This window comes from Bombus pyrosoma, linkage group LG16 (assembly GCF_014825855.1).
Source record: "Bombus pyrosoma isolate SC7728 linkage group LG16, ASM1482585v1, whole genome shotgun sequence".
NCBI lineage: Eukaryota > Metazoa > Arthropoda > Insecta > Hymenoptera > Apidae > Bombus > Bombus pyrosoma.
The window spans coordinates 905,027-930,851 of NC_057785.1; the positions used below are offsets into that span (position 1 = coordinate 905,027).

The window sequence follows — 25,825 nt, forward strand, 5'->3', positions numbered from 1 at the left end:
CGCAACTCTTCTGTGAAATGGCGGGAAACCAAATATGTATATACACCCGTTTTTCATTGAACGTTACATTGCTCTTAAGTCTTAAGTCTGATGGAGACTAAATCGTGATTGGTATATTTTGAAACCATTCCTGTACGTGCTTGATACGTAAATATGTCTGACAACTCTGTTGTCTGCTAGGATTGAGGTTAAGTCGGTTTATTTGGTCAAAATGATGTGTAGCCGAATAAACTTCGTTTTGAAACATTTTTATAAACGACCGACTTGGAACTGTCGTTTGTGCTCAACAATTCCACAAACAAGTAAGTACAAACACGGAATTTTTATTCATTTTCTCGTTGTATCATTATCTTTAGTCGAATAGAGGTTATATTAATAATAATGTATAGTCGAATAAACTTCACTGTAAGAAATTCTTGCGAACAATTGATCTAAAATTGTCGTTTACGCTTGACAATTCCACAAGTAAGTAGATAAATCGAAAGTTTCATTTATCTTCTTGTCAAGTCAAGTACAAGTTACATTTTTAGCTTTATTGCTTTATCTCTATAGAGATAAATTATATTATATTAATTAAATTATATTAATATATAATTTACAGCAGACGAAAGGGATCCTGCTCCGTTTTTCTTCGATGGGCATGTACAGGAATTATTGACGACATTGACTCGTGTCAATTATGAAAAGATTTTTGCAATGCGCAAAGATGGAACGCCATTGGAGGTTCCACAGTATAGTTTTATGACGGATGAAGAGTTACAAGAAGCACGAGCTCGATTAGCAATAAAAGCAAAAAAACGCATTCAGATGCCACCTGTTGTGAAAATCAGATCAGACGAGATTGAAGTACTGGCTAAAGAGCCTGAATTACAGGGTTACGAGCAACATAATCTCGTGTTTACAGATATATCTTTTGGAAAAAACAATAGAAACAGATTAATTGTGGTACGAGAACCGAATGGTACATTGAGACAAGCAACTTGCAACGAGAGGCACAGAATGAATCAAATATATTTTCCTATAAATGGTAGAGAGTTACACACTCCACAAATGTTCTTCCATCCATACTTGAGCGTAAGAAATGTTTTAATATTCCCCTCTCTTTTATAAAAAAAATACTTTTTAACGATCTCTTTTATCAATGACTTAAATATTCATTAAATCAAATATAATTGTTGCTTGAGATCTGGATCTGCCGCCGTCTCACTGTTTATTATTTATAATTTACTTTGTATCTCATGTACATGTATATATATTTTTATTTAATGCGTAATATATTTGTAGGATCTATTGGACCGAGGAGAATTCGAATTCATCCTAGATAGAGCGTGTTTACAGTTTGAACCTGATGATCCAGAATACCACAGGATTACGAAAGAAGTGTATTCTTACGTGTATAAATTAAATAAACTCGATGCTCTGCGATCTACGAGGCATTTTGGTCCGTTGGTGTTTCAACTTGCCTGGGAGAATAATATCGATAAGTTGTTGTTGGAATTGATCGACACTGAAAACATAGAAGAGGCAGGCGCGCTGATACGGTTGTATCACGCGCTTCATCCTGATGTTAAATCGGCTCAGGAAACGATACACGAGGACATAGAATTAATCAAAGTTTACGCCGAATTGGATTCTCCAGAGCGATACGCGATATCAAACGCTATACAGAGGTACAGTAAAATGCAAAAGGAGAAAAAGAAGGTGGAGAAGGGCATAATGAAAGCACATGGGCTGATCGACGACGAGGACGTGTAACCGAGAACGTGAACGATCGTTGGAGTTCGCCGCTAGGTCAGCCAACCGCTTTGTTGCTTTTTATTTTATATACAAATACTTTGCATTTGCGACTAAATAAAACCGGTATACAATCAGAATAACAGAATTTCGATGATTATTAATCGATTATTTTATTACGTGATAGTTACTTACAAACATTTACAAATGTAACAAGTCAATTCGATTTGGCGTACAGGATCGTCGGAAAACATTACATATCGATTATTGGCTAACGTTCTGGAAATAACTGAATCGATTTCGGGTCCCGCTTTTGCGTCTCGCGGTCGAAAGGTGTGGCACCGATATTTCACACCTCTCGAGGGAGAAATTATTGCCTGGGGATGGGTTGGGCCATGGATAATAGACCATGAGCCATGGGGTGGTTCTCGAAGATGAGATGTGACTCGGTTACGTAAAATAGGAAACGCATACTTTCGTGAGTAGATAAACGGAGGAACGAAGGAAGGATGGTAGGACAGGGAAGGGATCGAATCGGCAGAAAACGAAGAAGTGCGCGTTGAGAGAAAGCAGCTTTGTACAAATGCAAATTATGCGACTGGAGGCTGCTGCATGTAAGTACCTACTTGTCGTGAATGGAACAATATACAAGTCCGACTGTGAAGATCGAACGAGAAGTGCTTGTTCGTTGGGATCGTGTACCGTCTTGATCGTTTAATGATTTGATAAACACTCGCAACTGAATACTGTGATCGATCGTTATTATCCATATTCTTATTCATATTACTTCTTATCGTTATATGTATATTAATTATTACTTCCATATAGATGCGTTTCATGGTGTACGTAGAAAATAAATAATAGCCACGATTACGATCGGCGTAGTAGACGAAATCTTTACTAATCGACTATCGAAGAATGACGACGCGACGAAAGAAAGGGAAAACCGCGGCAAGCAATAATTCCAGTTGAATAGGAAAACGAACGGAAAGGAAGAAGCACGGAATCAAACCTATCGGCTATTAGGCCTCTCGAAGCAAAGTATGCGCATATCGATTATATAAATGTGTATCTCTGATTTCTGTCGAGCACTGGGAAGCACGGTTACCTTATTCCGTTTAGCTCATCGCTAGTCCGACATCTCTCTACAACACCTCGATAACAAAAGCAGCGGGTATTCTTCTTCGCTGTCAACGTTACTACCGAATCTTACATCATATCATCGTTCTCTACTCTCATTCTTCTTTCTCTCGCGCTTCCTGCGTTCTTTTTAACAGGGATACCGCGAATTTCACCAACAGATCACGCGGCCTCTTAAAGGCTGACAGAAATTTGGGATTGACGCGTGACAACTGCGATATGCTCTATCAATGAACTCTGATACGATTCAAGCGAATCAATTTAATCAGCTAATCGAATTAGGAATGAACGTTTGGCGTGGAATAGCGCGGCGAATCGTTCCAAGAACGCGCTAATTAGATGTAGGTTTGGGGTTAGGTTCGATCGGTCGAAGATACGGCAAATTCGTGAAGCCAGCAAACGATCGAACGAGTCGGTCATCACATGATACATCGAATGATAATTTACATGCCGATCTCACGAGATTTCGCAGAAATTTTTCACGAAACGAACCATACTTTGGAACGAATCGACAAGCAGTTTGACAACGCCGTGTAAACACTCGCTGCATTTTTCGATCGGTAAATATTGAGCAATGTTCCTTTCGATCTTGCCATTGTCCGTCGAAAAATCGATCTTCTTCGGAATTTCCATTATTGGAGAATCGATTCCAATATATTGGAATTATTATGCCAATATAATGGAAATAAAGCATTAACCGAAACGCGTTTACCGCGACACGAGATAAGGTCGCACTCTACCCTCGCGTTTTCCATCGAGGTTACATCTTTTTTTCTTTTTCCGATCAAAGCTACTTAGAAACATACGAAGAATCTTTCACACACCGTGACTTATAAGTAAATATAAGGAGAGATATAGCTTCGTTCAGCGCGGTCGTTAGCACTTTGTGCGAGTTCGTACATAGCCGGTTCTTGGACAGGAATAAACGTTTCCATTAAACGTTCTCTGCCAAGGATATCTGACGTGACACGACAGTGTATTACGACGCTGTTCTGCTGCTTCTCTATCAATCTAACTCTATTCGCTTAAATATTCGTTTATATAGAAATTCTCATCTTACTCCTGTGCTTTGTGTATATAAATTTATCGTTTCTCTTTCGTAGATATAGTTAGATATACTCATAGGTATGCACGATAGACCACGATCATAGCGACAGTCGGTTTTATTCGCTCGAAGTTAGCAGAGCTTGGCTCGAGGAGAAAACGCGAGTAAAGGGGCGTGTCGTTTTATCGGTTGTTTATCGGCTTTCGCTCTCCATTTTGGCACAATCGTCGCTACAGCTTGACGTATGCTCGACAATACAATCATTGTATCCTGCCTAAACCAGGAACTGGATCTTCGAATCGCCCAACTTTTTTTTATTCCTAAAAACGATCGTGAGGGATCACTCCCAGCCTCTTTCGCCTCCCTATTATTATGCATCCGGATTATGCGTTCCGAAAGAGAGAGATTGCGCTTTTCGTTTATGATTAGTAATACTATATATCGTTATTAATTATGATAATCGATATTATAAATTACGCGTGACTCGCTAAGTTCTCTACGCTGTTTTCTCTACTTTCCAGCCGGCGAGGTCGCCTCGTCGCGATCTAATCTTCCCACAAAAATCGCCCTTTCGTTCCCCAGTTTTTATCCTTCGCTTGCTTAAAACGCGGTTAACTCGCGAGCACGACTTCGGCGGCAGCCACGTTTACGCTCGCCTCGAGCAACGAACGGCTTCTCGGTCACAGAATATCCGTTTCGTAGATCTTGCTAGTGGTAGTGGTAGCAGTCGTACTCGCGGTGCTGCACGTCGTTGACGCTACGGCGGAAACGCTCGCTGCCGACGTGTTACAAGCAACGATCGCTGTCTGACTGCCGTTAGATTCGCCGGAGCTGGTCGTTGCGATTACGTTGGACGCGACGTTGCAGTTGGTCATCCTCTGCTGTTCGTTCGACTCTTCTTGTCGCGCATGAACGCCATCCACAGAGACTACCTCCTGAGTAAGAGAGGGCTGCTTAGCAGCAGTTAGACTAGTTAAGGATCCAGAGCTGGCAGTGCTCAGTCCCAAGCCCATCTTAGCCAACAAATTACTCTCGGATCCTGTCTTCTTCAAAAGATCTGGTGGCGCAGGCGGAATTGTAGTCAGACCCGCCGTGTTCCTCTGTAACTGTTGCAGTCTCGCGTATTGCTCCTGCAGAGCCTTCTGTTTACGCAACAGCTCCTGATGCCGTTGCTCCAGCTGCTCCTGCCTACCCTTCTTGCTCTGCAGACCTTCCTGCGAGTTGACGCTCTCGCAGGAACTGGAATTGCTGGTGGATAGCACGGCTGACGACTGAGAGCTCGTTGAGTTGTTATGAAGCACTGGACTGGGTGCTGTGCTCTCGAGCGTAGCCACAGGCTGTTCTGTTGGTAGAGCCATGGGAGGCTTGCCCTCTTTAACAGGAAGGGTACCGCGTGCCGGTGGCCTTCGGAGCGTGGCGTTGGCGCTCTGTAAATTATAAGAATGGTTTCTAGGTGGTAGCTGAGGGCTGGTGGGACTAGCCAAGGGAGACCTGGAGCTGGTGCGCGGCGGTGGAGGCGGTGGCACCCTTCTGGCGCTGGCCAGCTGAAGTAGCTCCGCGTTTCTCTCAGGCACCGGTGGCTTCTGTCCGGGAACGAATCCTTGCGGCAGCGTGGGCAGACTCGGCTGCTCCTGCAGGGACACCTGAAGTCTCGCTATGGGGGGCGACGTATCTGTGTCCGAACTCGACGGATAAGAGTGCAATCTGCGAAGCGTTCCTCCGGCGTTTGGTGGCCCTGCCGTTGGCGCTAGTGTTCCGCCGCTTGGTAACAACGTTCCACTGGAAGAATCTACGCTCCCCTTCCGTCCTATGTCCGAGATGCACGGCGGCCGACCCGTTGTTGCCACCGTGGATGCACCGACTGCCTCTCCTCTGCTTCCTGACCTGCCCAGCTCGGAAAGCATCGTTGAGGAGCCTTGCGCGTGACCTAGCTGCGAGCTTGGTCTCGAGAACGTCTGCAGTTCGTCTAGCAGAGCGTCGAGTGCGTTCTCCGGACGCTGCTGATGGGTGGCGGGTGGCTCGTGAGGGTGGGGCCCTCCCCCGATGACGCTCGCTGACCCCACGACAGTGCGTTCCGCTGGCACAGGGGCAGCTGCCTGCGTTCGATACGTGGACGACCGGTTATCAAAGACTGTCCTCTTCGGCTCTACGAACGCGACTGTACACGGCTGGTGTACGCGTGGACGCGAGGCCGATCGAGCTCGATAAATCGAGCTCTCTCGGTCTTGCGGCTTGCAACTTGCGGATGGAGGCTCGAGCGATCGTCGAAAGTTGTGTGTGAGATGGGAGATAGTAGAAAGAAAGAAGATCTTTGGTGGTTATATGCGGCTTCGATGTGATCAACTTTCGATGACGTCGAGAACCGTCGCAGAGGGCGGTGCGCCATTGTGATCGGGGATCGAATGTATTTCCAGGAAATGAGGAATATATAGCGACTTACGAAACTATTTGCAATAACTATGACGCAGGATTTCTCGCCATTGAGACTCGATTGTATTTGAAAGTAATCCGAAAACGTACACGGAAGTTGCACAGCTATTTACCGTATAACGTATGTATATAACGTGTAACAGACGAATTATGTCGTCGAAGATATGAATTTGCATAAAAGTCCACTCGCGTCGTAGCCACAATCAAATTTCAATATATCTTCGAATCTTATTAACATGTTAACGGTACAAGATGCATTCGTGGAACGCTTCTATGACTCAAACAATTTCATGAACCACTATACGTATCCCCGTGTGAAGCGGAAGAGAGATTGGTAGTAGGACGCACCGCTATCGAGCGACGATGGCTCGTGAATCGACCATTCGTGTATTGGCTACGTCATGCCAGTAATAGTGAAATGTGCGCGAATATAATGTTCGCATGCAAGGGTGCTGTGGGTGAGACAAATGGTGAGCGATCGGGGGCTAGAGCGTGATAGTGAGATAGATAGATAGATAGATAGAGAGAGAGAGAGAGAGAAAGAAAAAAAACCGTGAGAAATAGGCGAAAAAAGTAGGATGACCGAGAAAATCGGAAGGCGCGAGATCGATCGAACGATGCGAGTCAATGAGTCGGTGAGAGCAAATAGAAAAAAAGTATATTATAACAAAATCAATGGAATAAACATACGTAATTATTAATTCCGTTAAATAGTTACCTGCGGTCTGGGTTATACGTTTTGTGCGTGCGTTGTGCGTGTTACAAGTCAGTACTCGTTTGGGGCTCTTTTACATTTGGCATCGATTGTTGTCGTCCAGTATTAGTCAACTTAAAAAAAAAAACAGAGAAACCAAAAATCAAAAATCCAAAATCAGATTTGCGGCCGTTGTAATCGGCGTAGCTCTGTGTCCTAATTCGCTCGCGAATAGTTCTCACGGAGGCGCGGCGATCGACGCTTCCAGAACGTTTCTCGTCCCGCATTTATCATCCGTGTTCTCTTTGTCAGTCCGTGTACGAAAAAGAAAGCCGTGCTAGTCGAGTAACGTTCGCCGGGCATCCACCAAAAATCCTCTATTTCGTTCCCGAAAACGTACGTTAACTGTTTGTTGCTTCTAGAAAAAAAGTGCTATTCGATACCCGGTAAACGCGCCTCGACTACGTCTTTTTTATTCGGCAAAAAACGAAGCTTGAAACGGCATGCATGGCTACACGCTAGCTCGACGTGCAGAGCAAACGGAGATCGCCAACTCCTGTACGTGTGTACAACATATTTAGATCACGTGCATGTCGCATGCTGCGCGTACGATACGCGCGCATTCCTTTACACACACACACGAAGGAACATGCTAGAAAAAAGTTGCAAACGAGTGGGGTCTGGTTCGAAGAAAGAAACACAGGTATATACACGGTATAAAGTAATGTAAAAGTTGGCCGATCAAAGATACACACAGTCAAAACCTTTGGTCCAATCCTTATAGTAAGAGAGAGAGAGAGAGAAAGAGAGAGAAAGAAAAAGAGAGAGAGAGAGAGAGAAGAGAGGAAGGAAGAAAAAGAGAAAAGGGGCGTGTGTACAGAAACATGTGTATGGAACAAAGTGACGACGTCGAATCGATCCGTTTTGAAAGAACCGAAAGTTTGGACAGTGAAGCAAGGGTGCCGGCGAGCTGTGAACCAATCTCGCAAGAAATCGAAAGCAACGGTGAAAAACTATATGAGACGCGACAGTCAGAGCAGAATGACCAAAGAAAAAGTGAGGATGATAATGGCGTGATGACGATGATCGAGTTTTGAGCGTACCAAGCATCAGCGAACGTCCCAAACGACTGCAAAATCATAAATGGAACAAGCAACGAAATTTTTTATTCGCTCGAATATCTACAGGTTGATTTTCCAATAAATAACTCGACGAATGTGTTTGCAAAAGCAAATACAAGAGAAACGTAATGGGTACGATCTATGATCGTCGAGTTATCCGGAGAATTGATTTACCGAGAATTGTACAGGTTCATTTTCTTAAATCGATAGATAAGAGTCGTTCACGCTTCTTGAGATTTTTCCGATTTTATACGTGAAGCGTCTGTTATCGACGCGCTTATATCTTGCGTTATTTCTCGAATTTTCTCTACCGCTGTTTGTTCGTTCGCTGCAGTTATCCGAACTAATTGGCAAATATGCGGCATAAATAATTCGGCGAATGTTTGACGAAACAACAAATTGACAAAGTGCATGATCCACGTTGTCGAGTTATTTCTTTCTTCTCTTGTGAAATCATCCTGTAAAGTTAAATCTACATTGACACACAACTGTCCGCGGACACGTGTCGCGGTCAATCGGCGTCTATTTTACTGTCTGTTTCCCAGGAAATAGAGACGCTGATTGGACGCGACGCGTGCCTGCGGACAATTGTTCGTCAGTGTGAGATTCAGCTTAAGACGTACTGATAGATAAAAATCATGGGTACGAAACGCCTATTCGAGCGGCGAGAAATTCTTTCTCTTCTCTCCCCGTAGATGCATGTATTCGTAATATAGGTTAGCGAAAAGTGCGGATAGTGAGAAAGGGGGCTGCAGGACCGAGCGAGGAACGAGCAGTTGCGCATTCGACGACGATCACGTGCAATTTACAGGATTCTTTCATTTCCAATGTTCATCGTGATCGTCGTGTTTGTCGTCGTTGTTGTGGTCGTCGCCGCGAACTTAATCCCGGGAAATCCAATGTAAACCTTGTGTGTCGAGAACAGAGACGGGGGTTGGGGGATTGTTACACCTTACTATAAGAAATGGATTGGAACGAGTGTGTCTGACGAGTCGAGATCGCAACTACTTTGTTTCCTTGGAAATGATGCCGCGTGGCTCATCGAGCGTTACTCCGACGTAAATTAAGAGTAAAAGGTCGTCGTAAAAATTGGTATATGCATCTAAGAGAATAAATCGTTAAATATAAGAGTATACAGCGATAATGTAATAAGAAGGAGATATTGCGAGAAGGCCAAGTGAGAGCTCGTAAGGCGCGTAGCGCGTAGCACAGCCGAGGGATTTTTGCGCGCTTTTATCAATCCCGGAAATGTTTCGTGCGTGTCGAGTATGCTCTTTGCCGGTACGTGTCGGGTCTGAAAAGCGCTGGGACATAGCGGGACAACGATAACAAAGCTCTAGGTGTGTCGGTAAGATGCAAACAACGCAACGCGACTAGAGGCCTTGAATGGTTTTATTAACAATCCGGCCATTTTCATCTGTTAAATGACCTAACAAAATGAATACGGGTATATATTGTGCGTTAAAAGATTCGCGAATCGAACTTCCGACATATCTGATATACGTATAATCCTTGGACGGTGAAAGCTGGGTCACATCTCGTTCCTGTAAATATTCCACGTTTATTCCTTTGGAAATTGGTACTGACTACTTTTTTTCTTTTTCTTTTTTATAAATTTAGAATTAAACTTTCATTCGAATAAAATTGTTCCTCTTATTCGCTACTCGCTTTACTTTTTCTTATACAACATTCCTTTGGTAATATCGTAGCTTGCTTGAAAAATAAATTATCGTAATATTTATTGTTTTATTTGAATTATAGGTATCTGTTATTTGATTTCACCAGGATATGTAAAGATGTGTATGTATGGTACACGAAATTTCTGCTCCGGCGAACTATCCTGTGATAGTACGTTTTATCTAAATTCAAATCTTTGTTTATTCGAATGAGAACTACCACCACGCAGTGGTAAAAACATTTTCAATCGTCTTGTAAAACAAGATATTCGACAACGATGATCTAGCTTCCACCGACTGAAGGTTAATGCACGTTCTAATTGTAAATCCTGACCTCTAGATGAAACGTCCGCGATTCAGTAGTACGAACCGGTGCGGGTCAGACAACTCCTCGGTGCGAAGAGAGAGAAATAGAGAAAGAGAGAGAAAGAGAGAGAGACAGAGAGAGAGAGAGAATGAGAGAGAGAGAGAGAGAGAGAGTGAAAGAGAGAGAGAGAGAGAGAAACTGATTCGCGACCGCGATTATTCCCAACCTTTCGTCACGACAGTAAAAAAACGGAGCTCTATCGCGTCTAAACGATATATATGTATATGTATATACGAGTTATATATATGTATAGATCCGGAGCAACGACGACAAGAATTCGCTCGGCGAATCCCTCGAAGAATTCCGCCAAACTTCCACGCAAGGCTTTACTTTCTCTCTCGCTACCGCTTAAAAAAAAAGGACAGTCTCTTTTCGCGCGTGTACACGGAAAAAAAGAAAGACGGGAGGAATTTGGCAAAATGCTTCGAGCGTCGTGAAGGATAAACAGTTATATGAACAATATGACGATTTGTGCGGCAGACATCATACCGACAAAAGGAATATATATATATATAATATATATATAAACACGCGTGTGTGTATGTATGTATGTATGTATGTATATATATATGCATGTATGTATGTAAGTGTGCGTTTGCGCGTAGGGGTGTGTGTGGAGGTATATATATATATATTTCGTGTGTGAATATATATTTGGAATTGGTGGTTGTATAAGTGTACATATGTTTGCATATATATGTGCGTTTGGATGTATGGATATTTATATATATATATATAGTATATAAAATAGTACAGAATAATAATGGTAATTATAATGGTAATAATAATAATAATAATAATAATAATGATAATAATAATAATAAAGTAGAAATATTAATAATAATAATTAATAATTTATAAATATATGAATCATTAAAAAATTACTCGTGACTGGTCTGTATGGCCTCCTTGAAGTTAGTACTCCACTTCCAGCCATACTAAAAAATTAATATAATATTCACTATCTTGCCTGCAACCTGCGTTTTATAGTTCTTATTAAAAAGGAAAAGTAGAGACAGAGAGGAATATATATATAATATATAGAGAGATATTATTTCTTTAATTAATAAACAGTCTAATTTAAAAACTCGCTGTGTCGAGACAGCGGCGTAAGGTCTGCGTAACCCGCGTCGCTTGTCAGGCATATACTCGTATCAGGACGACGTTACATGTGGCAAAGCATCATCATCATCATCATCATCGTTAGAGCCGATCGAACCTCTCGTTTCGCTCGTATTATCGGAAAGAGAAGGGACGATCGAAACGCGAGCAACAACCGACGATGGCGAACAAATTTTTGTCGTTGTTGTCTCGCGTCCAGCCCGCCGCTCCAAATTCGTCTCTTTCGAACAAGATTTAGTTGAAAAAAAAGACAAGATTTTTATATATATATAATATAGAATATAGTGGGAACAAACGCTCTTTAATCCCGTCGCGACGCAGATTTTTCCTTTCTTTTTTCCTTTTTTTTCCCCTTAAGTCACAACTAACACTGAGAATGATCTGACAAAACACGGTCGTCGGCACTCGCGGTCATTCGATACAGAAGCAAAGAAAACAAGGAGACAGAGAAAATTGGGGAAAAGAGCTTTTCGTATCGTGGCTCGACGACCGAAATTCGTTTTGTCACATCATACGCTGCTAAATGTATAAAAAATATCTATACTATCGGGACACAGCAAACACTGAAAATATTGGTGATGGGGGGTTGATCAGGGTGGAAGTCAGGGTCCATGTCACAAAAAGACACAAGTTGAAGGAAGATTCGTTTTGTCACTGGGACGTTCGATAGAAACGCGTGTTTGGCGTACTGCCCCAATCCTTTACCTCTATAGAGTAACGAGACTTGGTCCTGGCCGCTGAATTTTCGCGACAAAGCTCGTCCGAGAAACGAGCGGCTCGTTTCGTATCGAGGAAAGGTTTACATTAGATTTCGACTAGACTTCGATCGAGAGACCGAGAGATCCAACGGTTGACGAAGAGATCCATGGATCCAACGAGGATCCTTCTTGGAGTAACGAACACGCGAAGACCGTATCTTTCGCGAACTTGAAGCCGTAGAGAAGGCACTGTACGCACGAGATCGTTTCCAGAGACGAATCCCGAGACCGAGTTTACTCTTGGATACAGGCGAATCAAGCAAAGTGTATTTCGGTGGCACGCGTTTCGCAGTGTTTTGGTGCCGATTGCGTGAAAGATCACGAATGCACGCATGGACTCGCGTATGTACGTACACTCCCGTTTTTAAATATTAGGACACCTAGTGGTATATTGTACAGAATGCGATACGTTGGTATAGATAATTTTCAATTCGTATAAAACAATATCCAGTAACGTATGGATACAATTTGGCGAAGAAATTGTTTGCAAGAATTTTTAGAATGAGAAAATTATACAATCTCGTTGGTATAGCATATAGCGTCTAGCATAGTATTATAGAGTTGTAACATTATAGTATTATAGTATCGTATAATTGTATAATTCTATGTATATTTCTAAAAGTATTATGATATGATAGAATTATAAAATTATAGAACTATGCAGAGTGTTCATCTCAAACTCCCAAAACATCTTTGTTGCTTTTTTTATCAATAGAAAGAATGGTACGAGGACAGAGCTAATTGGTTTCAACTGACGTAAAGTTATCTCTTCAGGATTTGAAGATCATTGACAACCTCTTTAACCTAATTCAAATCTAACTTTTCACGAGTGTTCTAACACTTATGAACGAGGGTGTACATACGATACGTATACAAAATATACGAGAGAGTATGTGTACCAATACCAAAAGTACGATATGTATATATACATATATAGTTATGTATACAGTTATATAAATATATATGTGTAGACAAAATTCTATGTCACTCGTTGCATGCGCTGTTTAGCATAATAGGATACGGGGTAAGCGGTGGTCAGACTTAACGTATGTCACTGCAAGATACCACATTGTTTTACTCGATTAGGCAAAGATAGATCTACAAAGCTCTGGAGTGGTGTTTCTGACGCTACTCTCATTTAAACAACGAGACTATGCCAAAAGACCGCGTCACATTTTCGCTCGCGAAATCACAGGATTTGCTCTGTTTTAATCACTCGCGGAAAGTTTTCGACGTTTCTGTCGCTTCTAGCCGCGTGTGAAGTTCTCTTTGTCAAGCAAATCGTACAAACACGACGAAGAAAGGGGAACCACGTGCATCGACTTTGCAAAGATTTCTCGGCACAATCCACGCGAACGTCCCACGAAGAAACGTAGAACGCGAAGTTGCGTTTGTGCTCCATGTCGAGTGCCTTTTATCAACAACGGTACGCGATCTTTCATCGAGATTTCCGCAAATCAAACGCTTCGTTCTTTTTTTCATCCTTCTCGGAAGGGGGCAGAGAGGTTTCCAAAGCGCGACAAACTGGATCACAGGATCGTGATAGGTTCTTTTTTCAGGAATTCCATGCAACGGGTATTATTGGAACGGAAATAGCTGAGAAAGAAGTCGAACGAGGATCCAGATTAGATAGACAGAGACATTAGAAAAGAGAAAAAGAAATAAAAGACAGCGAGCGAGCGAGCGAGCGGGGCAAATGAAGCGTTACCTTGGAATGTTGAGCAGAGGTCGGTGTTATCGGTGGCGTCTCCTCGGCGTCTACGCTCGCTGCTGCGTTTGGTAATCGCTGCTCTTGCACCGACGCCAAACTGCGGAATATACAGATTACCAGTTAGTTTTGACGAACGCAAGATCAAATTTCTTCTATCCTTTGATAATTCTCACTCGTTTCCCAGTTAATTTTGTGCATCTTTTGTTGCGCGGTTACATGACCCTAATTCAGTGGACCGTATTCAGGGACCGTAGCAATGTTACCTACCGTTTGAGCGTCACGAGGGTACTAGTGAGCTTTTTGCAACGCTTCAACGCCGACTCTAATCGTTCTGGCTCTTCTTTCAGGAATTTCTCCGCTCGTACGACCATCTCCATTTCAGAGCTCAATAAACCCTTCATACCTTCCTGAAGACTCGGGAATCGCACCTTCAGGTCCGCCACCGTTTTGCTAAAACAGAAAATGCGGTTTGTCACATCATTTTCAATCGGAATATAGGATTTGCTTTTGAAAGTAAAAGAATTGATGTGTATGGTGACGTTATAAAATTAGTCCAAACTTGAAAGTATACAGGTTTAGTTCTTGAAAGCTTTTGCAACTGCCGTTTAGCTTTTACCAATTTAGTAATTCGCCTTTCTCTCTCTCTCCCTTTACCTGGATTTGCTCATTATCAAGGCCATGTTCTCCACATCCGACATATTGACCCTTGTCTTTCTGTTTATGACGTTGCCACGTAGTTCCTCCACCGTGTTCTCCAGCTCGCTGAAAGCGGCAGATCATGTGTGAGCGGTTGTAGAGAATGCATCTAAGGAATACGAGAAGAAACGAGAGAATAAAATGAAACACGTACGTTAGATCTTTTACCAGCCTCAACATCTCCTGCCTGTAGAGGTCTTCCTCGCGGCTCAGTCGAATCTTCTCCGCATCCCAAGCTGCGTCGCCGCACGACAGCAACATTGTCCTACGTCCACACAAATTAATAAATATAGCCAATGATTATATTAAACGATATCATTAACAATATAATTATACGTGTTCAAGAAGATAAAGAGATACGTCTGAGGTACGAGTGTTTGAAATAGAATTGTGAAGGAGTCTTTGGATTTGCTCAAAGTAAAGCACGTAACTGTATATTTGAACAACATACAGGTCCAAATTCATTGCACAAGTACAGAGTAGACTCTACTGTATTTTGAATTTTACCTATTAATTGAGCGTCTGTGGCAGCGTTTGCGTTAGAATTGATTGCGGATGAAGTAACATTCAACCCAAACCTAAAGTCAGAGACCCACCGGGGCTCAACCAAGTTTCTTCTCAACAAAGATCAGTAAGCAATTTTTAAGGTTAACACGTTGAATGCCATGGGGTGACCGGTGACCTGCACTCAACTTGGCTCACGTGGCGCCGTGCGGGTCACCGATGATAGGCGCACCAAGATTAGTAGAAATACATAATTTGAACAAATGTGAATAGTTATAAATGTCTTATTATTACCATCGTTACTTCAATGGTGTGACGAAATGAATGCAGTATAAAACATATAAAAAAAGGGCCTTGACAGTAAAGTAGACAATGCTAAATCTTGTGGCGGTTCTTTAGAATTATTGCGGGTCCGAATAAGTATGACCAAGGGATGGATTATGGTTAATGGTAGATTCCGGCACGTAAAAACGTCTAACAATTATTTTAGCAACGCGAAGAAACAATATGAGATAATTGATAATCGCAAAAAATAAGTGAATCGAGCGAAACTGCACTACAACGCCAGGTAGGTCACTAGTGACCTTGGTGATATAAATTCATTAATGATGATTATATACCGTAACATATCTCTTGTAGGTAATGTTTCAACAATATATGTATCGCATAATAAAAAATTCATCGTGACGTTACGGCCAAACCTTGTGAAACTGGCGTGACATTCAACGTGTTAATATTGGGCTTAGTTGCCAACCCAATATTTGAGAAATTAAATGAAATCGGCCGTATACGTGAAAGTTAGTAAATCTTTCGTTTGTAGTTTAGTTTACATAAACTTAGAAGGAGTGAGGCGACTATGCCACAATACGGGTGGCTGTTTCAGATGTGGCCGTAGTACATATTTATATAGAAACACATCAACATAAGTAGAATTCATTTCAAGTATACTTGTGCCGTGAGCAGGCTATATAACCGACCATATGGTCGTTGGGCATACTTGTGCACTGAATTTACACGTGTACAGCGCTCGAGAATGCAGTTACACGCAGTGTGTGGTCGGCTTTGGAACTATGTAAGCCTAAGATATCGAGCAGTAAATAAATAAATATATGTTACACACGAGAAAGCAATGGAAGGATCCCGTGTAGAAAAAGAACACGACGAGGATGAGAAACACGTGTAATTATGATGAAGATAAAGAACGACTAGTCTGATATACAATAAATGAAAATGTTTCTTCCAATTATATATAAATCACTTGGACTAAGTTTGAAGAAAGTTCCATAGCTCTTCTCATACTTGTTTCATTTTGCGCACCTGATGGTGATGAACGTATCCAATATAGTCTCTCGTATGGTGTGCGCCTGGGCCTGAGACATGCGTCTCAGATTCCTAACTTCTTGCCTGAGGTCCTTCGCCTTCTTCTGCAAACCTCGCAACTGGTTGTACATTTCCGGTGTCAGAGCCATGTCACGATAAACATATTGGCCAGCTACCAGCGCTGCTGGTTTCGGTGGCGGTGTCGGCTTGTGCCTGTCTCTCTCTGAAAATGATTCGGTCAAGCGTCAACGATCATGATTTTAGTCCTTCTCATCGATTTCGCACGATACATCGTGCTCACATGTACGGGCACAAGCGTTGGCATTTCCGCCCGTTAAACCGTGCGAAAATCGTCCAGCTTGATCATCGTCCTTTGATACTTGTTACCTTGCGATCCAGTCAAATCGGATCGCGTTTGCCAGTAGCAAGAAATGTAATTGAAAATGGGGCAGTGGCGATCGATCGATAGATTGAATGATCCGTAAAAATAACTATGACAGTGTGGCAATAACTGTGGTAGACGATAGATTTGACGGTAAATTTAAAAAATCATGTTTGTAACATCCTTATCTCTCACCGCGTTTCAATTTATGGATGAGGTAGGGAGCGCTGTCAGTCGGCCGGATTTAACGGCTGGCGCCATCTGTCACTCGTTAATGCGACGCCTTTCGCACGATCAAAGGGCGGACTGGTGCACGAGAATATGAACGAAGGGCGAGTGACCAGTCGTACAATTTCGCTGTCATTTTTATCGTCACCATTTTATCGGCGACTAGGCGATGAAAGCTGTGCAGAGGGCAGCAAAGGGATAGGGACGAAAGAAACGAATGGACGAGTATGGACGATGGTATCGTGGACGATCAACGATCATGCGTCTTATAGGACGTTTTACCTCTGAATTATCCTCTCGAGTTCCAGGGCAATCACCCATCTATAGACAGTGTGCGATCGAGCCGTGAGTTGCGTCGAAAAGCGTTATTTACCCTACTACGTGTAACTTGTTGGTTGCTTTAAAAAATGGATCTGTCGATGCTGCTTTTCGACCATCTCGTTCTCGAATGCACTGTCGGAAATTTCGCACGCAAGCGGAAGAACCGTGTTCTTCGGTGATTGGCTAGTTGCACGAACGATTAAAACAGAAACGATTGGATAATACACCGTATCTGGATATTTAAACACACAATTGCGGACCAAAAACCCAACGAAACAAATAGAGAAGGAACGAGAGGGGCAGAGGCATAAAAAGAAGAAAGAACGATCAATAAGGTTAATCACAAGAACAAGTGGAGGTAACGAGACACAAGGGTTGGTGGAAGCGTAAAAAAACACGAAACAGGTTTACCTTGCGAAGACATCCTCGGCAACGTGGAGGATTTGATCGCCGGTTTTGTTGGTTTTGTGTCCGCTAGTCGTGATGGAAGGCATTGCACGAGAAGTCGTTAGAGATTATTGCGTTAGTATGAACTACTCCGACAAGGATATTTTTTTATCTCTCTCTCTGAGTACATCTTTAACCTTTGGTGCTTAAGAGAAAGAAAGACGGCGGAGCTGCAGATGATCGACATCGGCGGTTCCTTAATCTGCTCGGATCGAACGAGCCCGATATCCGCGCGGTTTGCAAAACCGTTACCGATCGATTCGTAATTACGGGCAGACCGCATAACGAGAAAGAACAGATCATCAGCGGTTTTCTTCGTCGACTAGGGACATCTGCCGGTGATTAAGCTAAAGACGTCGTTGACCCAGTTGGATTTTACTATAATTTCCATGATAATTGCAATGCCTATATACCGTATGATTCCGCATTGTCGAAACAGGCTTTCGTTCGATTTAATCGTTCGAACGGAACTCTGCTTCCATCTGCCGCTCCGCGTTTTTCTTTTTCTCTTCCACTGAACAATTGAAGAATAACTCGATTCTCCGAGAGGAGCGTGCTTAGTGAAAAAGTATCGTATAATAATTTCGTAGAATGTGCGGTAACCATTACCTGCGTGCTGCGGGGAATGCTGCTTGGGGGAATTCATGTCTGGTGGCTCGTCACTGAAGGACACTGACTTTTCAAACGACACCGACTTGTCTGGAATAGAGGATGATCAGAGCATGTTTCTTGCGATACTCGTGCTAAAGTGGGATTTTTGGTTATAGCGGACGGGCGTGCGCGCGACAAACTTTCGAAATTAAAAGAAATGGTGCTAAACGTCGAGCCGTAAACCGAAAGTAAGTGCGACGAGTTTTCGTGCATCAATGGGACAGGAAACGTAAAGCTTAAACTCATATACGCGGCCATAGTACGTTTCATTCTAATCGACCCACGAACATTTCTTCGAAACTGTACACGTTGTTCGAAAAGGTCGAATCTACTTTTTTTCGAGAGGATCTTGCAATGCTCGGCTTCGTTCTTTTTTTTTTTTTTTTTTTTTTTTTTTGATTGAAATATACATTCTTTTTGTATAACGTACGATGCAATTTTAAATCTCTAGGAGAAAAAGCATCGAGGTGGAATTTAAAGTATTTGTGATATCTTAGCTTTGATCTTACAAAACTGAAACTTTCTACGAAAGACAAGCAAAGATAATACCGTGCTTTTATATTTATGCTTTTTTTCGTACCTTCCATACACTCAATTCGATGAAATTAACTTTGAAATGTCTTTTATACTAAGCACTTTTAATACCTTCATTTTCCAGGAGAATTAAAAACTAGATATCAAACGGTGTATGAAAAAAATGTATAGTTCCGTTTGAAGAAGCAAACGTCACTTTGAGATTTCCTAGAGGTCAGAATTTGTTGAAAGAACGAGTTTTATTTGAAACGTCTTCTTTCGGATGGCGTACAGTTTAGGAGACATTTGAGTGGATCCATTAAAATGAGACGTTGTGTATACGCGGCTACCCCCACGCTGTCAACCGTGCCTGGGTCTATCTCGACCCACGTCTCGATGTAAGCCGAAACAAAGTCAACGTTAATTTTCAGTGAAAAGCACTTGCGTGTTTTCTATTTCTAAGCAGAATTCGGAAAAAGATCTTGTAATTTAAAAGTCTGTAGCCTTCATCTGGCATAAAGTGAAACACATAAATCCCAACGACGAAAATAAAAGAAAAAAATATATCTGACGCTAATACTGATATATCACCAGACATATATACGGAGAGTTAAAAAAAGAAAAGAAAAGAAAAATGGTTACCTGGGCAAAACTTGTTATAGCGCACTGCGGATATTTATGCGAATTAATATTTCTTCACGTTAAAATTAAATTAAAAAAGAAAATGGAATTTAAGTGAATCTAAGTAAGAATTACCTATCAAATATTGTAACAGTTACTGTACTTTTGATATTTTATAGATATACATTTTTCACGTTATATGGATTCTATGTATCTTTGCACTTTCAAATGTTTATTTATTTATTTACCAGATAAATCCTTTGGTATAAGAGATAGAATGTGTAGGAAACGTATACATAAATACATTTTACTCAACCGTGTTCAAGTATTTCGACACTGAAATTATAGCAAGTGTGTAAGGTATAGTTTACCAATTTCCGTCTCTGGTCTTATCTCAGGCAACGGTATAGCGTCTGAGACGTATAAGTGGAAGCATTTTGATTACTACGCCAAGCTTTTAACGAAAAATGGTTATATAGGTCTCTGTAATACCGACTATTTATTACAGGCGAATGTACAATCTGATGGATGCGTATTCCTTGTTTCGATTTCACTTGAATAAAACTGTCGATTCCACTTACGGCTAAGAAGCAGACAATTAACATTATAGAAATATTCTTCTACGTTGCGTATCTTCATTACGTTCCACAACATTGGAAATATAATAAAACTGTGAATATTCTGATCGTATTGCAGCCCAAGTGTGCAAAGTCCAAATACTAATACACGGCAGTGTATATACAAAAAAAGGAAGGTAAGGAAGAACGAGAAGAAAAGAAAAAGCAGAGGAAAATAAAATAAGTGTACCATGAATGCATAAAAATCCGCAGTTTGCTTATGGTTGCTCTTGGGTCGGCAACTAAGTGATTGCGGAGTTTGTCAATACCAGCTAATGATAAAATTCGCAATCACTTAATTGTCAACCTAATAGAACCGATTGCAAGCGAACGGGACAAATGTCGAAACGTATTTACCGAAACGGTTTAAGGATTTTCTAGACACGGTCGATTCTATAGAAACCGATAACGACGAAAGTAAGGAGGTTGGTGCCAAGTGCCTTCGGAAGATGCGCCGCGTATTGTGCTTGAACGATGCAAAAGAAACGTCAGAAAGAAGCTGAGGGTGAAAGTAGGCGCGCGCGCGAAAAAGACAGAGAGAGAGAGAGAGAGAGAGAGAGAGAGAGAGAGAAAGATGGAGAAAGCACGTGCAGTGCACGAATCGCTGCTATGTGTTACGATTTACTGGCAAAAAAAAGAATAAGGCGACGATGCGTTTGTTGCATGGATAAACAGGAGAAACGTGTATACTTTGTGAACCGCACCTTTGCCTAACTTTGGTGGTTTTACGTCAGTCCTTAAGTACGAGTCATCTGTAACGGCAGGTTGAGACACTTGAATTTTACAAAGGAGAACCGTTTTAATCACATTGGTTAAACGTAGGGCACTATTATAAAATGTATATAAGTAGTAATAGAGTAATATAGTATATAATAGTAATTTCAATAATAATAACGATAATAATAATAACAATAGTAATGATAATAATAAGAATAAGAATAAGAAGTAGTAGAAGAAAAATAATGTTAAGAATAATAATATAAGTATATATGAGTAACAATAATGATATAATGTATGAATAAGTACATATATAAATATATATAAACTATATATTACAGCGGTTACAGTGATTCGACGGAAAAATAGAAGATAGAAGAAGATGAAGAAGACACACCTGGCAATGAGGCAGAGCTGGAGCTAGAGTGTTTGTCGAACTCGTCCCCTGCGCCTGGTGTGTGCGTCAGTCGGAATAACAAAGCAGTTGTACAGCAGGGTTCAGGAAACTTAAACACCGCGTTACAACACGTGGCAGCGGTAACGTCGCGTTAGAATTAATATTATTTTATTATAACACAATTTTTTAATTGCATGGTTTTGTCGTTAGAAGGAGAGGACGTCCATCAACGAATACTTGAAAAATTAATTTTACATTAATAAAACACACCTGGCATGTACATGAGATTTAAATTATATTCGTGGAATTTGGAAAAATAACAGGACTGAAAAGCCAGTCGTGGAATTACTTGGAAGAACCGCGTCGTACCGCTGTCACTGCATAAACCGTGGCGCAAAAACGTATTGTTAGATCTAATGAAGGCGCAGCCTGGCAGACAGTCACGGGCGTCTATTCTGCTGCCTCCGAATCGAATGGAATCGGTATCGTTTAAACTCTGTGGTATCTAAAGAAGGAAAATCGAGAGAGAAAACGCGAACGATCGTAGGAACGACGTAAACGAAGAAAGCTAAGGGGCGGACGAACATTCACGCAGAGAGAACGGGACAGGCGGTAAAGCGTCGCAGAATAAATCCGTTGAACGTAACGAGCTAATGCTTCTAATGTGTCTAAGTGCGACGAAAGATCGAATGGAAAAGAAATGCGAATCCGTTCGTTTCGACGAGACGAATTATTCTCGTCGAGGCGAGTCGGATGGCGTGAACGCAAGAGACTGTGAAAATAAATTGGCCAGGAGAAGATGATGATGGGAAGAGGTGGACCGATGAAAAGAAAAATCTACGCGAAACCAAGGGACGAAAGTTTCTTTCGCAGACAACAGAGAAACCGGGTGTGGCGCGTCTAACGACCAAAAGATTACGCACATGTTGCAGTTAGTGTGAATGGAGAATTTGAGAAGGCGGACAGATAACGTACCTGGTCCTCTTGCGTAAGGATCGCGTCCAGCTGGAACTTGTAGATAATCACGAGGCGATGGACTCGTGTGAGGTGCGTGGGTCAGAGCCTTCTGCACTAGACCTGTCAGGTTCGCCAGCTGCCTCTCCATGTGTTCTACCCTTATCCTAGACAAGGAACGAGCAAATTTCGGTTAACCGGCGCGTTTGTTACTACGGCCCGGACAGCACACAGTCTGTTTATGGATGTCGTAAAGACGTACGATTAATGTCCTGGAAACGTGTGGCGAAGATGCAGTTTGAACGTTCTGCGTCGCAAATTCAGGGCAGTTCAGCGCTAATAGCAAAATTATTATAAAATAATTCCTGGTCTTTTGTAACGCTTTGGGAAATTTAAAGAACGCATAGATACATAGGCTGTACGTAGTTTGATTACAGTCGAATGCCGCAGTGTAAAAATTAAAACGTTCCGATCAAGTCGTAGGATGGTGGAGCTTGAAACGGACGTGAAATGTACATACATCTCTGAGACATCGTGTGCTGTCTGGGGTGGTTCCGGTTTCTGCATGTTGTAGAAACCGAGAATGGGATGAGACAAAATCTAAATCTAATCGGGCTTAGTATCTTCCAAAGAAGCGTTCCACAGGATGCACGTACGCTTAGATATAATAAAATATCAACTGACGATAATGAGAATCGCGTGCAAGGTTCGTTCCGCATAACTCGCGATCTTTCTAAAGCCTACGTCACCAGAAGGCTATACACAAAAGCGCTCAGATACACATTCTCTCTACGACCGCTAGTCGGCATGCTACATTCCACCGATCCGTATTTTCAGCGCAGAGCCGTTTTCCGGACGAAAGGGATGCCAATTTTCTCGAAATTCCCGTCCTTTCGATCGGACACGGCGGAATACACGGCGCATTCGAACAGTTTCTGGACCGATAGCTGACGTGTCTCCCGGTAGTATTTCGAAAGAGACCCCGGGACACTTCTGCCAAACGTCAGGATGACAACCGCGGGGTTTTAGTCGGTTTGAGTCTGACACTACCCTGTCGCCTCCCAGAGGGCGGCGAAGTGTCCGCAAGGATTTCCCCGCGTTAAAAAAAAGTTGACTTGTGTCTAACAGAAAAGTTTCCCAGCTAAGTATAATTTTCTTATTCAACGCACGGTCATCGACAACTTTTCGAAATTTTATCGAGCATGTGACACGATTATTCTTATTATGTTACAGGAGGAGCTGGTTTAAATATCGCGTTACTTATAATTCAGGAATATAAACCTTTCGTAAGTATATGTGCAATGAATTGAAGTTAAGAAGGATTGTTTTCTTTTTGCATTTTCTCAAAGAATATAATTTCAGAAATGTATGTATGGGGAAAGTCTATGTGTGAATTCCTACAACTAACGAAGTTATACGTATACTGTACGAGAAGCTTTTATACGAACGATTTTTATTGGTAACAAGAAATTTCAAACACGTTTTTCTCCGATTTATATTTCTTAAAACGTGGCTTCAAATTTTCTGTGCACTTTCGATGCATGTGTGCATCGTTGTGGTCTGAACTAGGACGAATTCAATACCTTCCTTTCTTCTGCTTCCTTAAGCTTCCGAAAGTCAAATGATAGAACTTGATAGTGCAGTCATTTTTCCAATTATCGAGTTTTTTCTTTTGTTCAAACTATAGTAAAACGATTGGAATTATGGACCACGATGGCAATGTGTACGTGGGCATGTAGTACCATCGATTTTGACTTTGTTTCGCGGCAAAAAAACCAGGTAGATTTTAGCAAAATATGTATAAATATAGTCTGAAAGTTTGACTGTAAAAAGTGTTACAGCCTGTTTGTACAAAAATTGCCTGACCTAAAAGAGTTTAGCGTTTTACACTTGGAATACTCGCTTAAACGTTATTGTCCGGTTTATATCCTCGTAAAATAAGCAGCAGGATATATAAGTAAGCGCCTCGTAAGAGCAACAGTTTAGAATCGAAAATATTTGCTAAATATTATTAGGTTGTTCGAAAAGTTTCTTTCGTTTCACAAGGAAACAATAGATGTACAACGTTTTTTGTTTTATATTATTTTAATCCATTACTTCTTTTTTCCTACAATTTACATCGTATGATCGATTTTGCATTACGTGCAGTATATTAATACATGCAATAAAATATACTATAAAAATGTTTCGCATCTGTTGTCTCCTTCTAAAACGAAAGAAACTTTCCAGACAATCTAATAATAATAAATATTAATATTTGTGTAAATAACATCAGTCCAGAAACTTTAGCGAAAATGCGCCGCCATATGCGTGTACCTGATAAACTCGAGCATTATGAGAAACGCAGGACCGTATCGAATTTTGCGTTTCCATATGGAACATAACTTATCGTTCTTCATGCATGCCTCGACGCATACTATACACATGCATTGAACGAACGACGACCATTCCTGGGCAGAGAGCAGTTTTTCAATAGCCGTGAACGGAGGTATTATACGTGGATTTCGAGGCGAGGTTTCCTCAGGTCAATGGAATCGACGGGAATACCGATCGATGAACTCGAAACGGCTGATATATCGTGGAATATTATCCACCAAGCGCCAATAGCAACGACGAACGAGTATAAATAACTCGGCTAAGGGAGCCTAGAGGGAAGCCAGCGCGCTTTTCACTTTCCCTAGTCGTTACTCTCTCGCGATCCTCCGTTCTGCCGTGATAAATTTGTCAAGGCACCTACCATATCGATCGCTTCCTCTCCCCTGGGAACGGTAGTCGTCGTATCTATGGCTGACCATCACGACAAGAGCGACGCACAGTGGCCAAATTGAACGACGGACAATTACCAGATGATCAACGAAACATAGAGCAACGAGAAAGCGAACACCTCGACGAAAATACAGAAATTTTCCAATACATGATGAATATTCAATGCCTAAACGATCTATGAGATCTACGTTCAGTTTGTCTCATTACTCGTCACAATTTATTACGACGTGATGACACGTGCAATAATATTGGATTGGCAACTAAGTGATTGCGGATTTTGCCAATACCACCTAATGAAAAAATCCGCAATCACTCAGTTGCCAAGCCAATATAACGATTACGATTTATCGGAATACAATTGGACCAAGCTGATAATTTCTGTCGAAGTGATTCGAAACGATGATCTTTATTTTGTGTATCGGTAAAATTTGTGCCACTGTGCGACGCGTTCGCAAGCGCATTCGTATATTCTGACCAGACGATATATAGCTTAAGTAGAGACAACCGGTCACGGTCAGACTCAGCATCTCCGTTTACAGAGAATTTCGAGGTCTGAGGTCGCGGTTCTATCGAAAACTAGAGAAGGTAGCTGTGTACCGAGTAGCGTCGTAGCTCTGGCCACCGGATGGCAAAGGTGGCGGTGCCCCTGGAGGAAACGGGGATCGCGGAGGACCGGATGGCGGACGGCCTGGCGGTTTCACACCGTAAAGGCTGTACGATTCCTCCAACAGCTCCGTATCGCTGCACCACCCACAACAGAGATATACGTATCCGCGCTATCAGCCATCCACGAGAGTCGAATTCGAGATCGCCACGACCAACTTTTGCTTTACGTCGTTGATACGATGTATCTCGTCGCACGCGCTTTTTGTGGTTCTTTCTTTTTCTTTTTT

General features: G+C 41.9%; 2 protein-coding genes across 30 annotated transcripts in view; one reads left to right on the forward strand and one right to left on the reverse strand.

Annotated features, from left to right (window-relative positions):
• The first annotated feature begins 90 nt into the window (after positions 1-90).
• LOC122576232 (28S ribosomal protein S22, mitochondrial) lies at positions 91-1,874 on the forward strand. Of its 2 annotated transcripts, none has more exons than XM_043746221.1 (3): positions 91-302; positions 605-1,074; positions 1,285-1,874. In XM_043746221.1, the coding sequence occupies exons 1-3, from the start codon at positions 212-214 to the stop codon at positions 1,753-1,755; spliced, it is 1,032 nt and encodes a 343-aa protein (XP_043602156.1). In that variant the 5' UTR covers positions 91-211; the 3' UTR covers positions 1,756-1,874. The 2 variants fall into 2 exon arrangements, with proteins under 2 accessions (XP_043602156.1, XP_043602155.1); XM_043746220.1 differs by having other exon boundaries at positions 104-302; positions 602-1,074.
• Positions 1,875-1,882: 8 nt separating this feature from the next.
• LOC122576224 overlaps positions 1,883-25,825 on the reverse strand; it is a 176,201-nt gene continuing 152,258 nt past the window's right edge. For 9 of the 28 annotated variants that reach the window (XM_043746171.1, XM_043746182.1, XM_043746181.1 and 6 more), the window contains 12 exons: positions 25,530-25,685; positions 22,188-22,333; positions 21,213-21,266; positions 20,803-20,871; positions 18,306-18,395; positions 17,661-17,723; positions 16,316-16,541; positions 14,649-14,759; positions 14,453-14,560; positions 14,066-14,248; positions 13,796-13,895; positions 1,883-6,015 (listed from right to left, as the gene is read on the reverse strand). In XM_043746171.1, coding sequence (XP_043602106.1) covers positions 4,600-6,015; positions 13,796-13,895; positions 14,066-14,248; positions 14,453-14,560; positions 14,649-14,759; positions 16,316-16,541; positions 17,661-17,723; positions 18,306-18,395; positions 20,803-20,871; positions 21,213-21,266; positions 22,188-22,333; positions 25,530-25,685 — 2,722 coding nt within the window. In that variant the 3' untranslated portion in view covers positions 1,883-4,599. Of the gene's footprint in view, positions 6,016-7,067; positions 7,178-11,092; positions 11,146-13,795; positions 13,896-14,065; positions 14,249-14,452; positions 14,561-14,648; positions 14,760-16,315; positions 16,542-17,660; positions 17,724-18,305; positions 18,396-20,802; positions 20,872-21,212; positions 21,267-22,187; positions 22,334-25,529; positions 25,686-25,825 lie in introns of those variants that run through there. The other 19 variants (XM_043746199.1, XM_043746196.1, XM_043746195.1 and 16 more) reach the window with 18 other exon arrangements.